Source organism: Leptinotarsa decemlineata, unplaced genomic scaffold (genome assembly GCF_025532065.1).
Source record: "Leptinotarsa decemlineata unplaced genomic scaffold, Ldec_3_MD MMD2_tig00026336_RagTag_RagTag, whole genome shotgun sequence".
Taxonomy (NCBI): Eukaryota; Metazoa; Arthropoda; class Insecta; order Coleoptera; family Chrysomelidae; genus Leptinotarsa; species Leptinotarsa decemlineata.
Genome location: NW_027412692.1, coordinates 8,359,828 through 8,381,858, shown reverse-complemented (window position 1 = coordinate 8,381,858; position 22,031 = coordinate 8,359,828). Strand labels below are relative to the sequence as shown.

General features: G+C 35.8%; 1 protein-coding gene across 3 annotated transcripts in view; it reads right to left on the bottom strand.

Moving 5' to 3' along the window:
- Positions 1-22,031, bottom strand: part of IP3K2 (Inositol 1,4,5-triphosphate kinase 2) — a 233,927-nt gene that overhangs the window by 167,039 nt on the left and 44,857 nt on the right. For all 3 annotated transcript variants that reach the window (XM_074183204.1, XM_074183203.1, XM_074183205.1), the window contains 2 exons: positions 20,234-21,003; positions 14,744-15,240 (listed from right to left, as the gene is read on the bottom strand). In XM_074183204.1, coding sequence (XP_074039305.1) covers positions 14,744-15,240; positions 20,234-21,003 — 1,267 coding nt within the window. The remainder of the gene's footprint in view (positions 1-14,743; positions 15,241-20,233; positions 21,004-22,031) is intronic.

Below are 22,031 nucleotides of genomic sequence, written 5' to 3'. Positions count from 1 at the left end.
ACGCACGTATTCTCAGCAACCGCGGTCCCAACATCATTACAATATAAATAATAGCGGTCCCAACACTGATCCTTGAGGTACTCCAATGGTCAAAACTTGATTATTTGAAATACATTTATAATGACTATTTTCAGATCTATGCTTCACCGAAGCAAATTGACTCCTGTTTCTAGTGGAAGACTCTATCCAGCCAAGGGCATTTCCTTTTATTCCATATGAATATAATTTATTTAATAATGTCGTATGGGCGACGCAGTCGAATGCCCTACTGAGATTACAAAATATTCCAGCAGGGCATTCACCAGCCTCAATGTACTCCAAGATTTTTGAGTAAAAAGCTGTCACAGCAGTAATAGGGGACATAATAATCAATTGTATGTAGGAAAGGGGAATATACCCTAAAAAATTTCAAGTTATGGGTCAACACGTTTTGCGACTTTGTGAACTGTACAATGAAAATCTTACGAAAATGTATTACTGGAATAAATAATGCCACTTTATGTTTTGATAAACAAGCTGTCTTGAGACAAATTTCCTTTCCTCTGAAAGCTCGTTATAATAGGGGGCCCAAGCGGGGGTTTCGGGATTTACTAAAGCGCGGCAGGTTATTATAATGGGGATACCTTGTACCCGGTTAAGTACCTCCATTGAATATGAGCCCCATATATAAGGCAGAATGTGAGGGATAGAGGATCAGATTAGTAAAAAAAATTGATCATCAGAAATTCTCGAGCGCGTCAGATTAAGGTAGGGTGAGTTAATTACCTGCTGAAAAGTATATATTCCACTAATCTGACAATTTGAGAGTGACGTAAAGGAAGGGGAGGGCAGCAAAGTTAAAAAAATAACGCCATTTCGACATTCTCGAGCGTAGCAAATTTTTTTTATTTTGAAGGAAATAATTCAAGGATAACGAAAAATATATATTCTGACGATTTCCGCAAGCTGAAATAACAAAAATTCGTCGATAAAGTTTAATGCGTGCAACTGTGTCCGTTCCCACTCTGAATTCTGTTGCCATGACGCCATCACAGCTGATCACAGAGACTCGTTCGTGATGAAGATGAAGATGATGATTAATTAATCAATTAATTGATGAATGTAGCCGTTACTACGTGGTAGGAAATCATAATGAAGAAATGAGAAATTAAACTTATACAATATATAAGTTTGGAAATGTCCTTATAGGACGAAACTGCAGTAACGTTAGTTACAAATAAAAGTGGTGAAAAACATAGAAAGTTTCATTTCTCTTTTCTTCATTAATTAATCAATTGATTATAAAATATTAATTTTTTTTGAGCATTTTTTAAAATTATTTTCTTATAAATACAAGTATTCTACTTAAAAAACATACACTTATTTATTTGCATGCTATTTCCTGAGCTTTTCAATTAATTAAGTTCAATGAATTGAAAACATTTTTTGAAAAATATTGTTGTGGTCAGATTAAGCGAATCCCTCCAGATAATCGTCAGATTATGAGATAGCACGTCTAAAACATAAAGATGAACCATATATATCTTAATCTGACGCGCTTGAGCATTTCAAAATGGCGAATTTTTTTTGCACATTATAATAATGACCGCGAGTTTGCGTCAGATCGAAATCGTCAGATTATTGAATGAGAGCTTTTTTTTGTTGCACTTAATTAACACCCCCTTAGAAAATCTGACGCGCTCGATTAATTTTTTTTTCTTTTCACTTTAACCCTTACGTACAACCACCCACATCATGCAAATGATCAGATTAATATACCAACATTATTAAAAATACATAGGACATTTATGCTATGAATATCTGACGCGCTCGAGTATGTCCATGCAACAGTATTTTTGCATATTTAAAAATCTATAGCCGCTTCCCCCACCTATGAAAAGGTATATATTATGTAACATTTTTTTCTTCTTATCATCTAAGCTTTGCAACCTAATATGTGTCAATGACGTTCGAGTAAATCCTCATTTTGCATCGTGGGCTCCCCTGCTATTATGTACAAAATGAAGTGCGACTAACTATTTTCTTGAATATTTTGAATTTATAAAAGTTCAGCTGTTTTTCTGATCGATTCGGTCATCAGGAATAACATATCCCAGTTTGATAGGTGTACAAAGTCGCTTTTTCATGTTACGAATTTTATAAATATTTCCAACATTTTTCTGATCATTGAACTTGTTGAATTCAAAAAACAACTGAAAATGAAATTCGTTCGGGATAAATTTCCTAGAAAAAATGTAACGCTATCTTCCATACTATTGAGCATATACGGAACTTTTACATCGTTCTCAACACTTCAGACACAAATGGAACATCATCCATTAAACATTATTAGTTCAACAATTTTATTCATTGAAGTGAGGTTGTAATCAACCGTATTTCCAACAGATCGACATACCAGATACAGTGATATTTTATTGATGTTTATCTCGAAACAAAAAATAAGAATAAATTACGGATAGGACGTTCTGTTTTTTAATCATTCACAGCCGTGTCTAGAAATGAAGTATGTGTAATGTAATTTCCAGCTTCAATTTACGCTCGGTTGGGTGTTCGTTTGTAATGGGAATGGCAGCCAAATTGCTTTTTTTCATTCAGGTGTTTATTTCGAAGACAAAAGAAATATTTGTATGAACTGAAAGTTACAGAATAATTTATTTATATGAAATAACACATGGATGGTTCTGAGAACAATGCTGAATCTTCTTTTGGCTTAAGCAGTGCTGCCAATACGAAGAAGATTGGTTGTTAGATCCACAAGATAAATGCTGCTTCAAAATCCTAAAATCGTCATTTCAAAAATAATCACAAAACCTTCAGTCACCAAGAAGAGAATGCAGTGAATTCCTGAACAAAACGTGTTAGGATGCGAAGTTTCCCCTCAAAAGAAAGGGGCTATTTTTGTAAAAATAGAGTATATATTAATAATAATAATAATCCAGATCACTCTGTCAAGATGGTTGTTCTGATTATTGGAGTCCTTGATGTCAATCTTGGCTCACTGCGTTTGCTCAGGGCACATGATTCTCGGACCCAATGATCACTTACCCCACGGTGTGAGGAGTGGTCATTGGTTGATTATGCTGGCGCGCCCTCCGGAATGTATCGGGGCTTCGGGGGATAGGGCCTGACCAGCGCACACTACGGTGAAAAAATAAAAAATAAAAAATAAATGTCTTTATTGTTTACAACAAATAAAGTTCAACAGTTGATGAACAGTATGGACAAAAATATGAATAAGTTGGGAACAAAAGGCAAAGTTCTATTTTTATAACGATAAATCTTTGGGAAAGAAAGTTTTTGGCTTTCTACTGCTCCATCTTGGTACAAAAAAAAAGAAGGATGAGGGAAGGAAGGGAGTGACTCTATACATGGATGTGTAGATCATGCAAAGAAGTAACTTTCAGACACAAACTGAAAGAAAGTCCTCCTGAAACAGCTACTTTCATATAAACATTGAATTATACGAAAGAAAAAATTCTTTCGAAACAAATACTTCTATATGAACACTGAATTATACAGAAGATACTTTTCTCTACTCAGTTTGTATTTCAAACATTCGTTGTGGAATAAAAATCAGATATCATTCACATGAGTTCTACTTTAAATAAATGGTAACAAATTGCACTTACATGGAACATTGTCATCCTCACTGGTATACATCGATGTTTCGTCTTAAGACACTTGCCTTAAGGCTCTTCAGTACCAAATTGGATAACATTATAGAAAATACACACTTTTTTCGTTATTAACCTAACTAAAATCCAAAAGGAAATACAGATGCTTATAAAACTGATTATTCATATTTTTCTAATTTGTACTCGAGCTCCATTAAGGACCAGTGTTTATCGATGGTATGGTGAATTCAATCATGGTCGTAATTCACTCCAAGAAGAATTTCGTGAAGGTCGTCAAAAATCAGTAGTTGCTCCGAAAACCATTGATGCTGTGCGCGAATTGATATTGCAAGATCGTCATGTGACCTATCACCAGCAAACATTCAATATTGCATAAACATTTGACTGTCAAAAAAATTTGTTCGCGTTGGATCCCACACAATTTGTCAATCGCTCAAAAAAGGCTCGTGTCGATTGGTCGAAGAAAATGCTCAAAAAATAGGATCACGGTGCTTCGAAACACGTCTATGACATCGTGACAGGTGATGAATAGTGGATTTACGTGTATGAGCCCGAAAGTAAACAGCAGTCGACTGTATGGGTGTTTCAAGATGAGCCAAATCCAACAAAAGTTGTTCGCGCACGAAGCACTTCCAAGCAAATGGTCGCCTGTTTTTTCGGAAAAACTGAACATATCGCAACCGTACCACTAGAACAACGCAGAACAGTCAATTCTGAGTGGAACACAAACATTTGTTTGCCAGTTGTCTTCCAAGAAATCAGGAAAACCAACCGCCGAATACGAATCACTCTTCACCACGACAATGCGAGCTCTCACACTTCGGCTCAAACAACTACATTTTTGAGCACCCAAAACATTTGATGAGTCATTTAAATAGTTAAGAAATAATTTTGCTTTTAAAAATCATAATTTACACTTTTAAATAGTTTGTCAAAAAAATTTTTTTATTTATTATTCAATTATTTATTAGTTTAACAATTTGTTATAGATAAATATTGACCAACATTATATATTCCTTCTGTTTATTAGTTTAACAATTTGTTATAAACAAATATTGACCAACGTTATATTTTTTTTCTGAAGCAGAAAAAAATTATAAAAACAGCTATATATAAAAAAGTGACATAAAAAATTATATAATTAATTAAATTATAATATTATAATAAACGAAAAAATTTATGGCACTTTTTTATATATAGCTATTTTTATAATTTTTTTCTGCTTCAGAAAAAAAATATAACGTTGGTCGATATTTGTTTATAACGAATTGTTAAACTAATAAACAATTCAATAATGAATAATTTTTTTTTGAACTATTTAAAATTGTAAATTTCGATTTTTTAATGCAAAATTATTTCTTAACTAATTATTTGAACAATCGAAATATAAAAAAATCGATTTTAAACAATAAAAAATTAAAATTGATAAAAACATTTTTTTAATCATTATTATCTCTAGACAACAAAATAGCAAACAAATTTTTTCAAAATTATTGAATTTCTCTATTTGTTTAAAACTTTTTAATAAACAAATTACGTAAAAAATGTATATCCTATGTTAATAACTGCCATTGTTTAATGTGAGAACAGACATAGGCAAATATCAATTGAACAAAAAATTTATCGACAATTTTTAGATATTTCATTTTGCAATGGTTATAAAAAATCATAATTAAAAAATTAATAAATTTTTATGAACTTTTATCGCAGGATCATATGGAATATTTATATCAAGTTAAAATTTATAAGCCAATTATTTATACCTTTTATCCCATTATTAATGCCAACGGAGATTGGGAACAAATTTGTTAGTTAACAGTTGAATAACTTTTTGAAAAATGGTGATAAAACTTTTTTTTCTACGAGACTCGACTCACGCAAGTGTTAAGATTTTTTTCAAATTTTTAAAATGACATTTTATGTTATAAAAAAATTATTTCTTTTGATAAACTCTCTTTCGCGGCAGCGCGCTCATGCCGTAACAGCCGCGCGGAACCCTATTTTCAACGTCAAATTAAAATTATAAATAATGGAGATAGAGTTTCGGGAGTCAGTACTTTTTTATCGGAAATTTCCTCTTATTTAACGAATTTCTTTCAAAATTGCTTAAATGTTAATATTTTTTGAGTTATTAACGAAAAACTAAATGCCATTTTTCTTTACCATTTTTACCTGCACCAAAATCCTTCAAAATCATTTTTCTAGAGGTGAGTCCAAATCTAATGAGCCATCGCTCATATTTCTAGGACCTTTATCTCTATTTTTTATGTTTTTGAACTTATTGATAAGACTAGCACGTAAAAAACAAACTGTGAGGTAACGTTTTTCGACACCTGAAGAAGCGGTTGCTGCATTCAGAGTGCATGTTTTGGAGATAGATAGATAGATAGATATAGATAGATAGATAGATGTTTATTTAACTATGTAACTCATACATGATATGGTTTATAGCAAGTCAATCACAATTAATATATCATATTGAATGAATATATAATAACATTATCTAAAAGCCTTCAGGTATACAATATAAAATATATCACAATCACATAAATTGGGTAATACACGTCAAAATTGAATTTTTGTCTGAATAAACTCGTCTCTAGAATAAAAACAATGTTCGAGAAGATAATTTTTTACATTAATTTTGAACAATTTCTCGTTCATGGATCTAAATTCGCAGGGCAATTTATTATATAGTTTAAAATCTAATGAATTTTTCTCAGATTTGAACAACCTGCAACGTGGCAATACTAAATCATCAGCCGTAGCAGCCCGGGTAGTGTAATGATGCAGGCCAGAAACTTTTTGTATATTCTGCCTTTCTGAATAGATTTCTAGTAAATTTTGGTATATATACACACAAGGGAGTGGTAGAATCCTCATTGTTTTGAACAGTGGTTGACAGTGGTCTCTATACCTAGCCCCAGCTAATAGTCTTATTGCGCGTTTTTGTAACCTGAATATTTTTGAGGAATCAACAGCATTACCCCACAGAATCGCACCATGGCTGATCACAGAATGAAATAATCCAAAATAAACATTTTTTAACATACTCGAATTGAGGCAGTACCAGAGCTGTCTAAGCAAAAATAAGAGACTGGATAGTCTCTTACTCAATATATCTATATGAGGAGTCCAGTTCAAACGATCATCTAAAACAACCCCAAGCAATTTACAATGCTTATCTAACGTGATCTGATTATTACAGGAAATTGCCTCAATCAGAGTGGCAAAAGTGCTTCGACAATTGGTTCAAACGCATGCAAAATTGTATAGATTTTCATGGAGGGTTTTTGAAAAACAATAAAGTAATTTTCGATGATTGATATTTGTTTTCGTTCTCTAATCCCGAAATATAAAAGGCAACCCTCTACATACATACATACATCCATCCTCACATAATATTAATATAGATTTTCCACATTTATATTTTTTTCAATAAACTTCCTTGTAAGCAAGTCTGTTGTAGATTATAAATATTGTAAGTTTTGTTGCTTTTGCTTTAATTTCACTGTAACTCTTCGTTTGTATTGACCACCTTTGATTGTGAAATCAATGAGCCAAGAGCCAGATGCAAATACAGCCTATAAGCAACCGGTTTTTACGACATTTGACATTTAATTAAGCGGCACTGACAAAAAAACAATTAATTAATCGATGATACCAACATGTAATTGTATTTTTAATTATATATCTATTAATTCGTATCAGCACCGCTCGAACCGTGAAATGACCAGTAATTTATATGATCGATAACCGTTTATTTTCGATTAATTTTCGCTTAGAACAAAACACAATCAGTTAACGTCCCAATTGCCGATAACGAAGTACGAATTGAATCAGTCAAAGTCCGAGTTCGCATGGAATATATTAAAAACAAAGATCATATAAACCGATCTTCCATTTGTGGAGGTTTATTCCATAAATTTTCGAAGAACTGATGCAGAACATGCTCGACCACTCGACTCATATAAGGTTACATGCCATATCGTATATTTTAACAGTATGTCTTACATAACCGAACACATTCAATGGGATATCGGAATTATCTCAGTAAGTGTAGGTCATTTGCATGGAATTTATAAGGCATTCGATTTGACATTTTACATACAACCATAGTCTGAGAACTGCACACCAGAGCTTATCGCAACTTTAAAGATACGGCGGGGAATTAAAGTAACAATTATGAATAGGAGTGGCCATGAAATAATAAACACTTTGTTAATATAAAAAAAACTTTACTAGTTCGGAAGTACATTGTCTCATATGATTCTATTATGATACGAAATCTGAGAAAAAACAAGTAAAAGTAGAATGAATAGCTGAAATATCGATTACATTAAGGAATGAAACTTGAAATGAGAATACAATAAAAAGAATCAAATAATCAAGATAAAAGATGGAAATGATCACAGAGTAAAAAAAAAGCTAATGAGGGATTGCCAATGGGATTGCCACTTTTACCGGTTATAGCCAACATATATATGGAGTGGTTGAAACTCTGCCCCGAGTCTGGTTGATATACAGTGACACCTTCATAATATGGAACCATGAGATTAGAGAACTAGACAACTTTCTGAAGCACATCAACAACGTAAAATAGAAAAGGAAGCCCACAACGAATTGCCAAAAAGTAATCATCAATCTACCAAAAGAGGAATCATCGGTACTCTAGTGCAGAGGTCTCCAAACTTTGAAGCCTTCGGGCCATAATGATTTTTCAGTTTGTTCCAAGGGCCAATTTTTATTATTGTGTATTGTGACACTTAACGACATCTAGTGGCGAGTAGCGGAACTATGTACTATATTTCTCAGCTACCTGCTAGGTGGCATTAGGCGTAATTAAATATTTGGAATTACCGCAGTGGTTCGAGAAAGTTCTGGTTCTAGCTAGTGTATTCCGATCACCTCGAGATAGTAGTAATAATTGCATATAAAAAGGCTAGCGGCGCAACTGCGAGTTAGTCTGCGTAGAAAAGGCGAAGGAAGCGAAACTGTCTATTTTGAAATAAAGTAACACCCGTCAATAAACGTATTTTGATTTGACTCATTGTTTTTATGTGTGATTTGTTAGTATGGAAGAAAAGTGAAAAATCGACAGTGAATGCAGAACGTTCCAAGAAAAATGGAACTTTCAGTATTTTGTGATTGAGTCCAGTAATAAGGCGCTATGTTTAATTTGTAATGAAACCATAGCTGTTCTCAAAGAATATAACATTAAACGACACTATGAATCGAAACATCTTCAAAGTTACTCCAAGTATACAGGAAGTTTGCGGAAGGAAAATTTTGAAGCTTTGAAACGCGGACTCAAATCGCAGCAATCTTTGTTTACCAAAGCGAATACTGAACAAGAGTCTGCAGCTCGCGCCAGCTTTTGTGTGGCTCTTGAAATCAGAAAACGTGGCAAACCATTCACCGATGCTTGATTGCAGTAGCCAAAGAAATATGCCCCGAAAAAGTAAATTAATTCAAAAGTGTCAGTTTGTCAGCAAACACCGTGGCTCGGAGGGTGCAAGACATCGCAGAAAATATATCATCTCAACTGTCTGACAAAAATGGACATCATGAGTGGTTTTCTCTAGCATTGGATGAGTCAACGGATGTGTCAGATACTACTTAGGTGTTGTTTTTATTCGCGGAGTAGATAAAAGCTATGAAGTGTATGAAGAACTTCTTGATATTGATAGTATTCACGGCACGACAACTGGGGCAGATATTTTTAAGGGAGTTGAAAATGTCATTAATAAAAAGAACCTTCGATGGGGAAATTTGAAATCTATAACAACTGATGGATGCAAAAATAAGTATGGTAAAAATAAAGGAGTGGTTGCATTTGTGTCAAAGGCTGTAGAAACTGATGGTGGTTCAAAACCATTAGTCTTACATTGTATCATTCATTAACAGTCTTTGTGCGGAAAATGTTTGGATATGTCTGAAGTTCTAAAACCAATCATATCAGTTGTTAACTTCATCAGATCCACTGGGCTGAATCACCGACAATTCCGCTGGTTTATTCAACAGATTGGAGAAAATGATTTACCGTATCATACTGCCGTACGCTGGCTTAGTTGCGGAAAAGTCCTTAAGCGCTTTTTTGAACTTCGAGCAGAGTTCGAAATTTTTTTAAATGAGAAGCAGCGCCCTTTTGCCGATTTAGAAAATAGTGAATGGACGTGGAAGTTAGCCTTCTATGTCGATTTGACAAATCATATGAACGAACTGAATTTGAGATTGCAAGGAGAAAATCAGCTTCTCCCTGATTTATAAACCAATATCAAATCATTCAGGCAGAAAATAATACAATTTCAATCGCAATTACGTAAAAAATGTTTCACACATTTTGAAACATGTGAAATATTCAGCTACATTACAGAGACTGAATTTCCCGTCAATTTTGCAATCGAAACTTTGAGTGCTTTGAAGATAAATTTTGATACTCGTTTTTCGGATTTTGATGTCATTGCGAATGAAATTAAGCTTTTTCAAAATCCTTTTGATTCTGACATTGAAACCCTGGCTCCGGAAGTCCAAATGAAAATGATTGATTTACGGTGCAGTGATACTTTGATACTTAAGTTGAGTTTTCTTTCTCATCATTTCTGTCGTTAAGTTTTACCTTGCAAGTAAATAAAACCGAGTAATTATCATTCTGTGTTTTCTTCTTCAACTTATCAACTTGGATTTGGCCCGCGGGCCGTAGTTTGGAGACTCCTGCTCTAGTGGATCGTGCTTTCGGACTCTGTAACGAGAAGGAACTAGGCATCATCAGAAAAGATCTTCAACGAAATAGTTACTCCAAAGTGATGGTGGAACAGACTTCAGCTAGAAGACAGCAAGAGCCTCGCAAGGAAGAGAAGCCATCACAAAGAGTGCTTGCCTTTCCCTACATCAGAGGATTATCGGAAAGGATAAGAAGAATTGGGTCCAAGTACATCAGAACCCGTTTCAGATCCGGAATCATCATCCGTAGCAGCCTCACAAAAAAGAGGCCACCAAACCCGACCTGCGATTCCAAGAACTGCAATTAGCAGTGCGTACGGCAAATCATTTATCGGTGAAACAATGAGGCCGTTGAAAGTCCCATTGCCGAGCACAAGAGAAACTCATAGCGAGGAGAAACCAGCAGAGCATGTTTGATATCACAAACATAACATCACGTGGTCCCAAGCTGAGATCATCCAAAGGAAGCAACACTGGTTTAAGAGGAAGTTCAGAGAAGCAGCATATATGTTGAACAACGACGCATTCAGCCAAGCTAGCATAGACATACGCAATATATAGAATCCTTTCATCAAGCGGGAAAAAGGGTCAACTACCGCTAAGCCAGTAAAGCGGTGAGTAAATTCCTATTTTTTTGCTTATTTTTATTTTTTTCTATTTTGATTCTGATTTTATTTGTTCTTCGATAGATTTCTTATCAAATTATAATCATAGTAAACAATGGAAGTCCGAACTAGTTAAATTCGTCATGAAACATTGTCAACCACTTTCAAACATAAAAAAACGCTTGAACAACACATCAAACTAGAAACTGGAAACATATTTTGGTAATTCATTAAGCTGAATTATTAATTTTTCATCTACAGTTTTCCGGATACCTACACTCAGTTTTCCGAATCAGGTGTTAGGAATCACACGTTAAAAGGTAAGACCTCGTTAGTCCTCAGCTCGCACAAGTTTCTCAACTTCTGAGAGTTGTCGTTCGTATGGGGGCGACAGCTGATTAACGGAAAAACAGATTTTAAACAGACAGGTATCGGTTCAAGAAATAGAGAAAATAGCACGAAAATATTTGTACAAAAAACTAACTTGAAAAATAGTAAAAAAGTAAATGACAAAAATAATGGTCTTTTTGTTTTGGATCATCAGTTAATCCTAACAAAATGAAGAACAATGGAACCGCAGTTACATCTCTTGTTGGAGTTCCTCCTGGTATTATTAGCTTTTTACGTCGGTCTTGCAACACTGTCGTATATTTTCATTAAATAAATTTACTTGGTCCCAGATTTGAAAAAAATGTTGAAACCGTCCAGAGATTACCGTTGCAGGTTGAATCGATCGTACAAAATATGGATGATAATCTTGGATTTTGAGCAAAATTGCTCAGCAAGGTTGTGCTAACTCAATGTCGAGGTAACAGGACCGAACACGCAGTAATTCAATTTGAAGAGTGACAAATTAACGAATATCAGCACGATCTGGTGTATTCATAGAAAAGATAATTCGTCCATTTGTTATGCACACTAATCTTTCGGCAAACGGTGAAGAATAGAGAGTCCGTTAAATGGAATGAAAGATGCGTATAATGATGACAAATTGAACTATGAAGAAAAACCCATAATAACTAGAAGAGTTTGTATTATTGTTTTTTTCTTTGGGGTATATTTTACAGAAGAGCAAAAAATTCATTGAGGTATTTTGTTGTTTTTTATAGAATCTAGAACATTATTCATAAATACGTTCCACAAGCTACTAACCAAGTATACCCCCACACCTTCAAGACACTCACATCTATTGAATAAACATCAGATTGTTTCAAGAACAGAACACAAACACTACAGAAAAATCCTTGAAGCGCTGTAAGAGAGGTGCCTATGCGCTGTCGCTGGATATTAGGTTCATTCGGAAAAACCTTCTCAGGAAGTTTATTCCAGAAACCCACAGTTCTCCACATGAAGGAGTTTTCAAACAGTTCAGTTCAAGGTGTATTGAGTTAAACCTCAAAACGATGAACAGCCACAGTCCGTCGCGTATTTCTGATATGTACCACTCTTGGTGGAATCAAACGTGCCAAGTCACTTGAACACCTTCCATGAAAGTATTTATAGAAAAGAGGCAAATCTCCAACCATTCTGCGATGTTCCAGGCTTTTGAGAAGCAGCTTTTGCAATTGCAGCGACATGATTGTACCAAGACATATTAGTGTCCATTTTAACCCCCCACAAACTTATCGAAGCACAAAATGGATTTGTCTCTCATGACATTATTATGTCCGGTTCGGATACATTCATCTTTTTGGAAAAAACCGATGCCTGGGTTTATGACATTGAAATGAATCTGCTCAGTTTCACCCCAATTTGAAATCACTTCCAGATCCTCATTAAAATATGCAACCTCCTGCCCGTGGGTTGGGCTTCCTATGGGGCGCGTTCCCAGGTGGCGGGCAGGGGAACGGCCAGGAGACTGGAGGCCCTGTGCGGGAAGCCAATGTGGCCTTACGAACGGGGTCGCCGGACTCCTGGTCAGTGGCAGAAATAGGTAGGGTGACGGGAACTGAAACTCCCCCAAAGCCTTTGTAAAACATGCCACCGTGGACCAGCCTACCCAAAGTAAGGTGTAAGGAATAGTGCCGACAGCTGAATGGCCGCAGGGTTATATGCGGTCACGAACGAATCTCTTGGGGAACTGGGCGAAACCTCATTACCTCTGGTAATGCAAGGCTCTGCCAGAGGTGACCAACCCTTTTCTTGCTACTCGTGGGAACACATATGAATAAAACAAACACAGAAACAGAAACAACAAAAACAAAAACCAATCCCGAGGCTGAAAAGAAGTGTCCACCTCAATCTATGGCGGTAGCTAGGGATGAACAGAAATGTCCACACCAATCTACCGCTTGGAATGAGGCTGTACATATCAGATCACCTCGTGATGTAATATAAAGGCCAAGGCGTAAGCGAATTTGCGGTGACGATGCCAAAAGGAGAAAGAGAGCGAAAGGGGCGAGAGTGGGCAGCAACTATAAGTGCGCCCTCCTCCTCCCCCACTCCACCTCCAAAAGCAAGGGCACTTCCTACGGCGGGCGCCAAGAGCTCCGCCTTGAACAAAGGCAAAGAACCGGCTGCCCCTGCAGGAAAGCTCCCTCACCCGTGCACCTCCACGGAAGGAACCCCAAGAAGGTTGAAGAAGCCCGCAACAACAGTAATGTCGCTGCACCTTCCAAAATCTTCGCGGAGGCCACCGTGAGACACCTCAAGGTTGCCAAAGAGAATGTGTGTTCGTCGAGTCTTGGCCTACACCTGCCAATGTAAAGGAGATGTTTCCTAATAGTGACCTGTTCTCCTTCCTGGAAAGGACAGGATGGACGATGACCTGGGAGAACAACTCCTCGGAAGGATGTACAATGGGTCACACTCACCCTCCCTACTGTACACATACCAGAGATAGATACAACCTTCTGCTGCCAGTAAAGATATGCACTCACACTAAATGAACAAAATATTATCATAACATATAAGACTGGTAACTCTTTGGGTAGACCTATAAGAACAAGTTACAAATAGACGAAGATAATAAATCAGGTGTCTACAAACTACCATGTGGATCATGCCCAAAAGTGTTTGTAGGAAGAAGGACTTCAAATAAATGTTAAAATGAGAATTTAAGGACATAAAAGAAGTTCTGAGCTGGAGAAGACTAATCACGATTTCAATACTATGTACGACATACTCCATGTAGAAGCTAAGAGACAGTAGTGGAACCTGCTGAAGTTGCTGGGAATGAATAAGAGTAAACGTTCGGGTTCCGTAATGAACAACCTACAGAAGGTGGACCACTCACCATTGTTCAATCTTTTTTCATAATACCAAGAAGTTTATTCATATTCGAAATTCACCTGTTGTACAAGTACTAAAAGTGCAATTGGTGTACAAATTCTACCTGAGATCGCGTTCACTAATAACCACTCAAGTTGGATACCTATTATTGTTGTATTTAAAAACTGTTTCCCAGTGTATAATATTGATGAATCTTACTGGAGTTCTTCCCCAACACCAAACCGTTATTTTTAACACACCCACGCGTGTTTCAATCACCAAGGGATCATCTTCAAGAGGAAGATGATCACTTGAAGGGATCATCTTCAAGAGGAAGATGATCATCACTTGGTGATTGAAACACGTGTCGAGATGTTGAAAATAACGGTTTGGTGTCGGGAAAGAACTCCAGTAATATTAATTACTACACCAAAGGTTCCAAACAGTGCTTCAAATGTAATTAATATCAATTTCTACCGAGCAAGCTAGTGTATTAGCGAAACGGGTCTAGAAATTGAAATATTGTGAAAACTGTGTAATTATTTTCATGGATCATCAAAATAAACTCACCTCTTTTCTCAGTGGATGCAAATTCACTTCCTGGCCTGTTTCATCCTCGTCGCTCAAAGTAGAACAAGTCGAACAATTCGAAGATTTTCTGTAAGGCTTGCTCAAAACAAAATCCCCTTCAAGTCCGCTAATGGAAGAACCACAATAGTTCAAATTACTGCAGGAACTGTGTAAACTTGAATCCGGAGAAATAGAATTCCTCTTACTGCGAATATATTCAATATCCTCTAAGGTGAGGCCCAAGATGTCGTCCGAATAGTCACTTACAACGATGGAGGGGGTTCTCCAAAACCGATACCGGGGTTGTTCATCACCTTCACTGAAACAACTTTGTCTCCGACTGTCACTAACATCGTCTGAATGCACGACACTCACACAATCCACACTGAACTTCCTATTGATGGGTAGAGGTACAAACTGAGCTGGGATGATCATCCTGCTGGGCACATTGGAATGGTCGATGGACGATCGTGGGCTGTAGGGACTCCTTCGAAAAACTGAAATAAAAATCGAAAATGGTGAAAAGAGAATCATTCTTATAGTATGCTGAAAAAGAGTTCACTGATTCTTTGTGTAATAAAAATGACAATAATAATAAATCGGTGCTATCGGTATTACACTCGGAATAGACAAATGTGCAATGGCCCATCTCAAAGGATGATGCGGGGACTACGGAAACAATGTGCAGCTTTGCTTGGTTTCTATAACAGGAACAATGAATGAGTTGTTGATATCTGTTAGTAACTGTCAGACGTTTATGTGCTCGATTACATATTGAATATCCGTGGGTTGGGCGCGTCCCCAGGTGGCGGATAGAGGAACGGCCAGGGGACTGGAGGCCCTGTCCGGGAAGACAGTGTGGCCTTACGGACGAGGTCGCCGGACTCCTGGTCAGTGGCAGAAATAAGTAGGGTGAGGGGAACTAAAACACCCAAAAGCCTTTGCTAAACATGCCACCGTGGACCAGTCTAACCAAGCTAAGGTGTAAGGAATCGTGCCGACAGCTGAATGGCGGCAGGGTGATATGTCGTTACAAACGATCCCCAAGGCGTAAGTGCATTTGCAGCGCCAAGGCCAAAAGGAGAAAGAGAACAAAGGAGGCGTCCACCACTCCACCTCCAACAGCAAGGGCACTTCCTGCGGCGGCCACCAAGAGCTCCGCCTTGAATGAAGGCAAGGAACCGACTGCTCCTGCAGGAAAGCTCCCTCACTTGTGCACCTCCACAGAAAGAACCCCAAGAAGGTTGAAGAAGCCGCGCAATGACAGTAATATCGCTGCACCGGTAAAGGAACTGTACTGTCAATATTGTTGTTGAGTTATTTATGCAGGAATTTTATACCAAGGATAACTCTCCTATTTTCCACAGATTTCATATCAAATCGTGTCAACAATGTTATGATCGATGCCTCTCGTGGGGTATTGTCCATCAACTTTTAGATATAAGTATTTTAGGAACTTCCTCTCCGCGCTCTCAATTGATGTTTTTTGGTAGTGGTAAACTGGATTCCATAACACAGAGTCATACTCTAACTTAGATATGGCATACGCAAAATATAGCAATTTTAAGGTGGCAATTCCTTTGAAGTTTTTGCCATTCCTATGAATGAATCCAAGCATCCTATTTGCATCAGCAGTCATATTTCTTATATGTGTTGTAAATGTTAATTTACTCTCGTATGTTATACCAAGATCTTTTATTTCGTGTACGCGGTTGATTGGTTGATTGTAGTATTGTTGATTGAATAATCGTACATTAAAGTTCGCTTATTTGTTGTAAATTATATTATTTTACATTTGGATACGTTCAGTTGTAGACGAATATCATGACACCAAAGTTTGATTACATCTAATTCATGTTGTACACATTGGCAGTCTTTAATGTCGTCGATTTTATAATATAGTTTAAGGTCGTCTGTAAATAGTAGGCTATGAATATTCAAAAAAGTTGCCAAATCATTAATAAAAATTAAAAATAAAAGCGGTCCAAGATTAGACCCTTGTGGTACTACGTACTGAGCCGATTTGAAAGATTCATATTAGATGAATTGTTTTCTGTTAACTAAATATGATTCAATTAGAGTAAGCAGTGGTTAGAGAGTCCCAATTTTGCCAATTTGCTTAGAACATAATTGTCTATTTGATCGAAGGCTTTTTGAAACTCTAAATGAACAACATTGACTTGTTTTTGCTTGTCCAGGTACGTAGATAGATATTGACTTAAACATGCAATATTTGTCGTACAAGATCTTTGTTGTAGGTACGAAACTATGCTGAGTAGGAGAAATAACTTTTTGAATATGGGACACATATTGCACATATGTCTCGAAGAGTTTAGAAAAGTTACATAAAATTGAAATTGCCCTGTAGTTTGTGAAGTCGCCTTTTTTCAATATAGGACAAATTCGAGCCATTTTCCACCGCTCAGGGAAGGCACAACTTGTTGAAATTGAGTGGAATATGCCTATTAGAGGTATAGAGAGAACGTCGATACAGGCCTTTATTGCAATAAGCAATAAGCAGTAACAATATCGATTTTACAGAAGGCAGGAATGTTTAATGTATCTAAATCAGAATCATGAGAATTTTCACGAAGCATATTCTCGTCCAAAACCAAGTATACACTTCTGAAGTACTTGACGAATTTATGATCGTGAAAAAAAATTATATTCTGGAACTCCTTGTATATTTCAACGCATGACTTGACACCACCTGCGCTGTGGTTTCATAAAAATATTCCATTTGCGTCAATCGAGTTCCCAGAAAACATTCTAAAAAAGTAACCCTGTGGATATCTTGTACAGTTCACGTTTTATTATCTATGGTCAATGATGACACCGAGTCGAATGATATGATCCGTCAATCTTTTCTGCAAGCTTATTGAATAGGATGATTTTGAATAATGTAGACATGCAAAGCCTTATCTCTCGTTTCTTCATTTTGACTTTGCTGTCATTGATCTTGACCATGAATTCAACTGAATAGATAAGGTGGAAATGAAAAATGGAAGACCTTGGAAGTTGTTATTATTGATAAATTTTGCAAATACAAAATATCAATTCTTAAAAATAAAATTGTTGAATAAATTTCCAATTTAGAATTATCTCAAGTTGAAATTCATTTTATATTGAAATCACTTTAAGAGGTATCAACAATTTAGGCGTTTCCTGCATACAATTTTTCTATGAAACATGAAAAATATAGGTATCTTCAAAATGCAGATAAAGAAGTTACCAATTTTGAGCGACCAGCTCAGATCAAAAACTCATATATATGCTCTTGAAGTCTCTCAAAGACGATTTCTTCGAATATTGCTCAACAAACCTGCAAGATATGCTAGTAATTTGCAGTATATAGAAACACAAATTTTAGATATCAGACAATTATACTTCGTTCAAATAGGATGCCAACTATACAAAAACAAAACCGAACACTCCAAACAATTCATATGCACCACCATTGTATACCACTGGTTTCCAAATCTATAGGACAGAGGATTTACTGGTATCTAGCTCCCATACTATTCAACTATTTACCCAAAAAAATTACGCATGAAACTTCTCAGAAACTTTTCAAAAAACCATTAATAACATTTGTTGAGAAAAATGAAAGAATGGATATTCAAAAACTGATCGAAAGTTGAACTACTGTCCAAATATATTGTCCATTTCACAGATTAAAATGATTAATAATAGCCTATAAATAGACTCATTATTTATTAGCTATAACATCTATACAGTTATTGAAATGAATGTATGTATACTCATATTCCTTTATACTGTATGATATTGTTACGTTTTTCCGCGTGAGTAGACCAATAATTGACTACACTGAGCAATAATCATCTCAACTTTATTTCACTTAAAATACAACAAACACTTCAACTATTATTCGAATGTGTATCGCCTTACTAGTACACTTCGCGTACCGCACTGTAACTTCCACTTGAATGTCTCGATATGCTCGAGGCTAGCGTTTAAATACCGTAATAGTACGCCGTAGAAAATTCGCCGGAATTCCATCGAAGTCGGTAGCATTATTCTCGCTACATCTAGAGCGGCAGCGAACATCGTACATGCGCGCGCTGTTGGCTACGTCACAATTGGTCTATGGCTACCAGTGGCGGCCAGCGTTATTCTTTTCAGGGCATGATTTACAACAATATAATTTAATAAAGTATAATTTTATTTGGTGTACATTTATTTTACACTTAGTTTCATTCCTATTTATTCATGTTTGTCTGTATTGTGATTCCACAAATTAGTATGTATAATACTATTGTGGATATTGTTATGTTTATTCATTTTCATACCCAGATCTGATATATCTGTATCGCTTTTCTTTTCACCACGAATAAATGTCATTATTATTATCATTATTTTTTTGTGGTTTAAAGGCGTCGACTACGAGGTAATTGGCCTTCTACTATTAGTTTGTTTATCATTTGCTTTCTTGTTCAAATTTTTGAGTATAGCCCAATAGCATTCATAAATTTTATAATTCTATCCAGACTTTTATTATGATCTTTCAAACATTCCTTCATAGAATTTGGTATTTCAAATCGTTGTCTAGCTTCATCATATTGGACACAATTTAGCAAGATATGTTTCACTGTAAGCCTCTGCCTGCATTGTTGGCATATTGGTTATTATCAGTATTAGGTACTATTCCCTAGAGCAAAATCACGTGTACACTTCAATTAAATAAATACCTATTTTACTAGCACGGGTGCAAGAGAGTGAGCTCATAAGATTTCAGTGTTTTTTGGAAACTTGTAATATTTCTTTGTTCTGAAGCAGCAAAATTATTTTGTATATCATGAAAGTAACCGTGATTGATCAATTCTGATGTGTCACTAGATTTGTGGATTGGTTTCAAAAATACACTTTTCCAACACACTGAAAAAACTTCTTCAGTGAGAGATTTATTTAACACGAGTCACAAAACTTTACAAAGAGAAAAGGGACATTGTCTGAAGACAACTTTCGGGATTAAATTGAAACTTTCATATTGCGAGATTTACGAATAAAGTTGAAATTTTCGGTATAATACTAAATTATTCAGATCTAAATTATTCATACTAATGAATAACAATAGTGTTGGTATCTATTATTATCAAATTTGCCAACAGAAGATTCGGAACTAAAAAACAGAATGTTGCATGGCATTGCGCATATCGCAGTTTTTACTTGGAATGTACCTATTTCAGTGAATTCAGGTTTGTACCAGTCCCTGGTTATCATCACTATGACGTCGTCAGTATACTCATACTTTATTTTAATCAATCGATTAAGCAATTGATTTCCAAATGTTGGACGGACAAAAAAATATACTGATAAAACTACCGAGTATTTAATATCAAGTAGCAAATAAACATTCAGAACACTTTTTTGAACTTTAAACGTTTCAAAAAAATGTGACCATACTCTTTCATAAACTTCACAGCAACCGTATTGCTGTGGAAAAAAATTATAGAAGATAGAATAACTCACCTTCAATACTCACGTCTTCTTCCTTTTTGTCACCCCAGTTGAAAACAATAGGTCCCTCTTCATCACTGTGCACAGCTGAATCCGAACTTGCACTCCTTCTTACAGGTATTTTTTTCTGAACCCAATTTTTCTCCCTTTCGTCATCACTAGCTCCAGAAGCCGACGAGCTGCAGTACCCACTAGAAGGTGGTACGAGCAGTTCTGATTTTTCTTTTTCCACGGAATCGGTTTGCTTATCATCTACTGATAACTGTTTGTACGTCTTTTCCAGCATCGCCATGTAATTTTCTCGAAGTTGCTTCACACTTTGGAATCGTGTGAAAGAATCATCCACGGTGCCTGTCAGTTCATAGACACCCCGTCGTCTTTGCCTATATTTTCGTTCAAGCGACCCTTGACTACCTGTCTTAGATTCATCATCGGTAACAGAAGAATTCACACCATCGCCATCGCTTGTAATGTCATCACGCTGCGTAACAGTATTCGCCATCTCTTGATCGGTAGCAGAAGTAACGTGTTTCGATTTATCGTTTCCTAGTAAAGATTCGTAATAATCGCGGTGCCGCTTAGCTTTTTCTTCGAGAACTTTGCGTAAATCTTCGTCTTGCATTATACCGGTGGTGCCGATAATTTCTTGAAAATATACAACGTTTGCTCTGGATGAATGAAATTTGTCGAATTCTTTGCGTGGTGAGAATAACGCTTCGTCTACCCTGCCGAATATCCAGGGTGTTGGGTCCTCACCCTGGCGGGACCAAAATCCACTGAAACTGGAAAAAATAATTGAATTAAAGTTTGAATTTCAGGTATATTAAAAGCATAAAAGAGCCACAAACATGTTTTCATTTTTGCTTCTTAAATAACTCACAATATAGTAGTGGTGAAGTATAAACTTTGTACTGATGCTCTGTCTAAAAAGACAGAGCATCAGTACAAAGTACTGATGAATAAAAAGTCTAAGTAGGTAATATGTAACAGTAGAAATACTGAACGTGTCAATCTGAAAATGAAATTTACGTTTTTTTTTCTGTCAATGGACGATAAAAGAGATATTTTAAAAAATTTATTAGAATTATGAGTTTTCAGAAAAATACTATACAGTGTCACACATAAAGTCCGCATCAAATGGGATTTTTTTTTGTTCATCTCTTCAAGCAACTTTTGATATCTCCATTAGGTTGTGCTTTTAAAATGATGCCAAATGACATGCATATGACCGATCAAGTGATTTTTATTCCCTGTCAAATTTGACATTTTTTCCAAAAAATGTTCAGAAAAGCAGTAATTGCTCGAAATTTCGAAAATCGGTAGAGAGAAAAGATGATTGTTTTTTCATTTTTTACCCATATACCAATTTTTAGCTCTCTAGTACAAATTTAGTTTTTTTACAGTTTTTCGAAAATTTGACATTTGCCGATTTCTCAAATTTAGCCAAACCTCAACAAAGTTAGTGCTTTATGCCTAACTTATCTTTCCAACGCATTTTTATTACCAACTGCAATTCTAAATACAACTTATTTCGCAAAAATTTAAAACACCAGAAAAAATTATGCCAAAAATGATGCAAAGTTGATACAGTTTTCAAAAACAGATAAATATTTCACTTTATTTCTACTTTTTGCGAAATAGCTTGATACATAAGCATAATTAAAAAACAATATCAATGAAAAGTCAATAATTTATTCTTTACTGCATTTTTCAAATAAAACTTTGATTTACTAATTACGAAAAATTACAACGCAATTAAACTAAGGGAAGGAATTATACGAAAGTAATTTCACATTTACTAAATATCTTT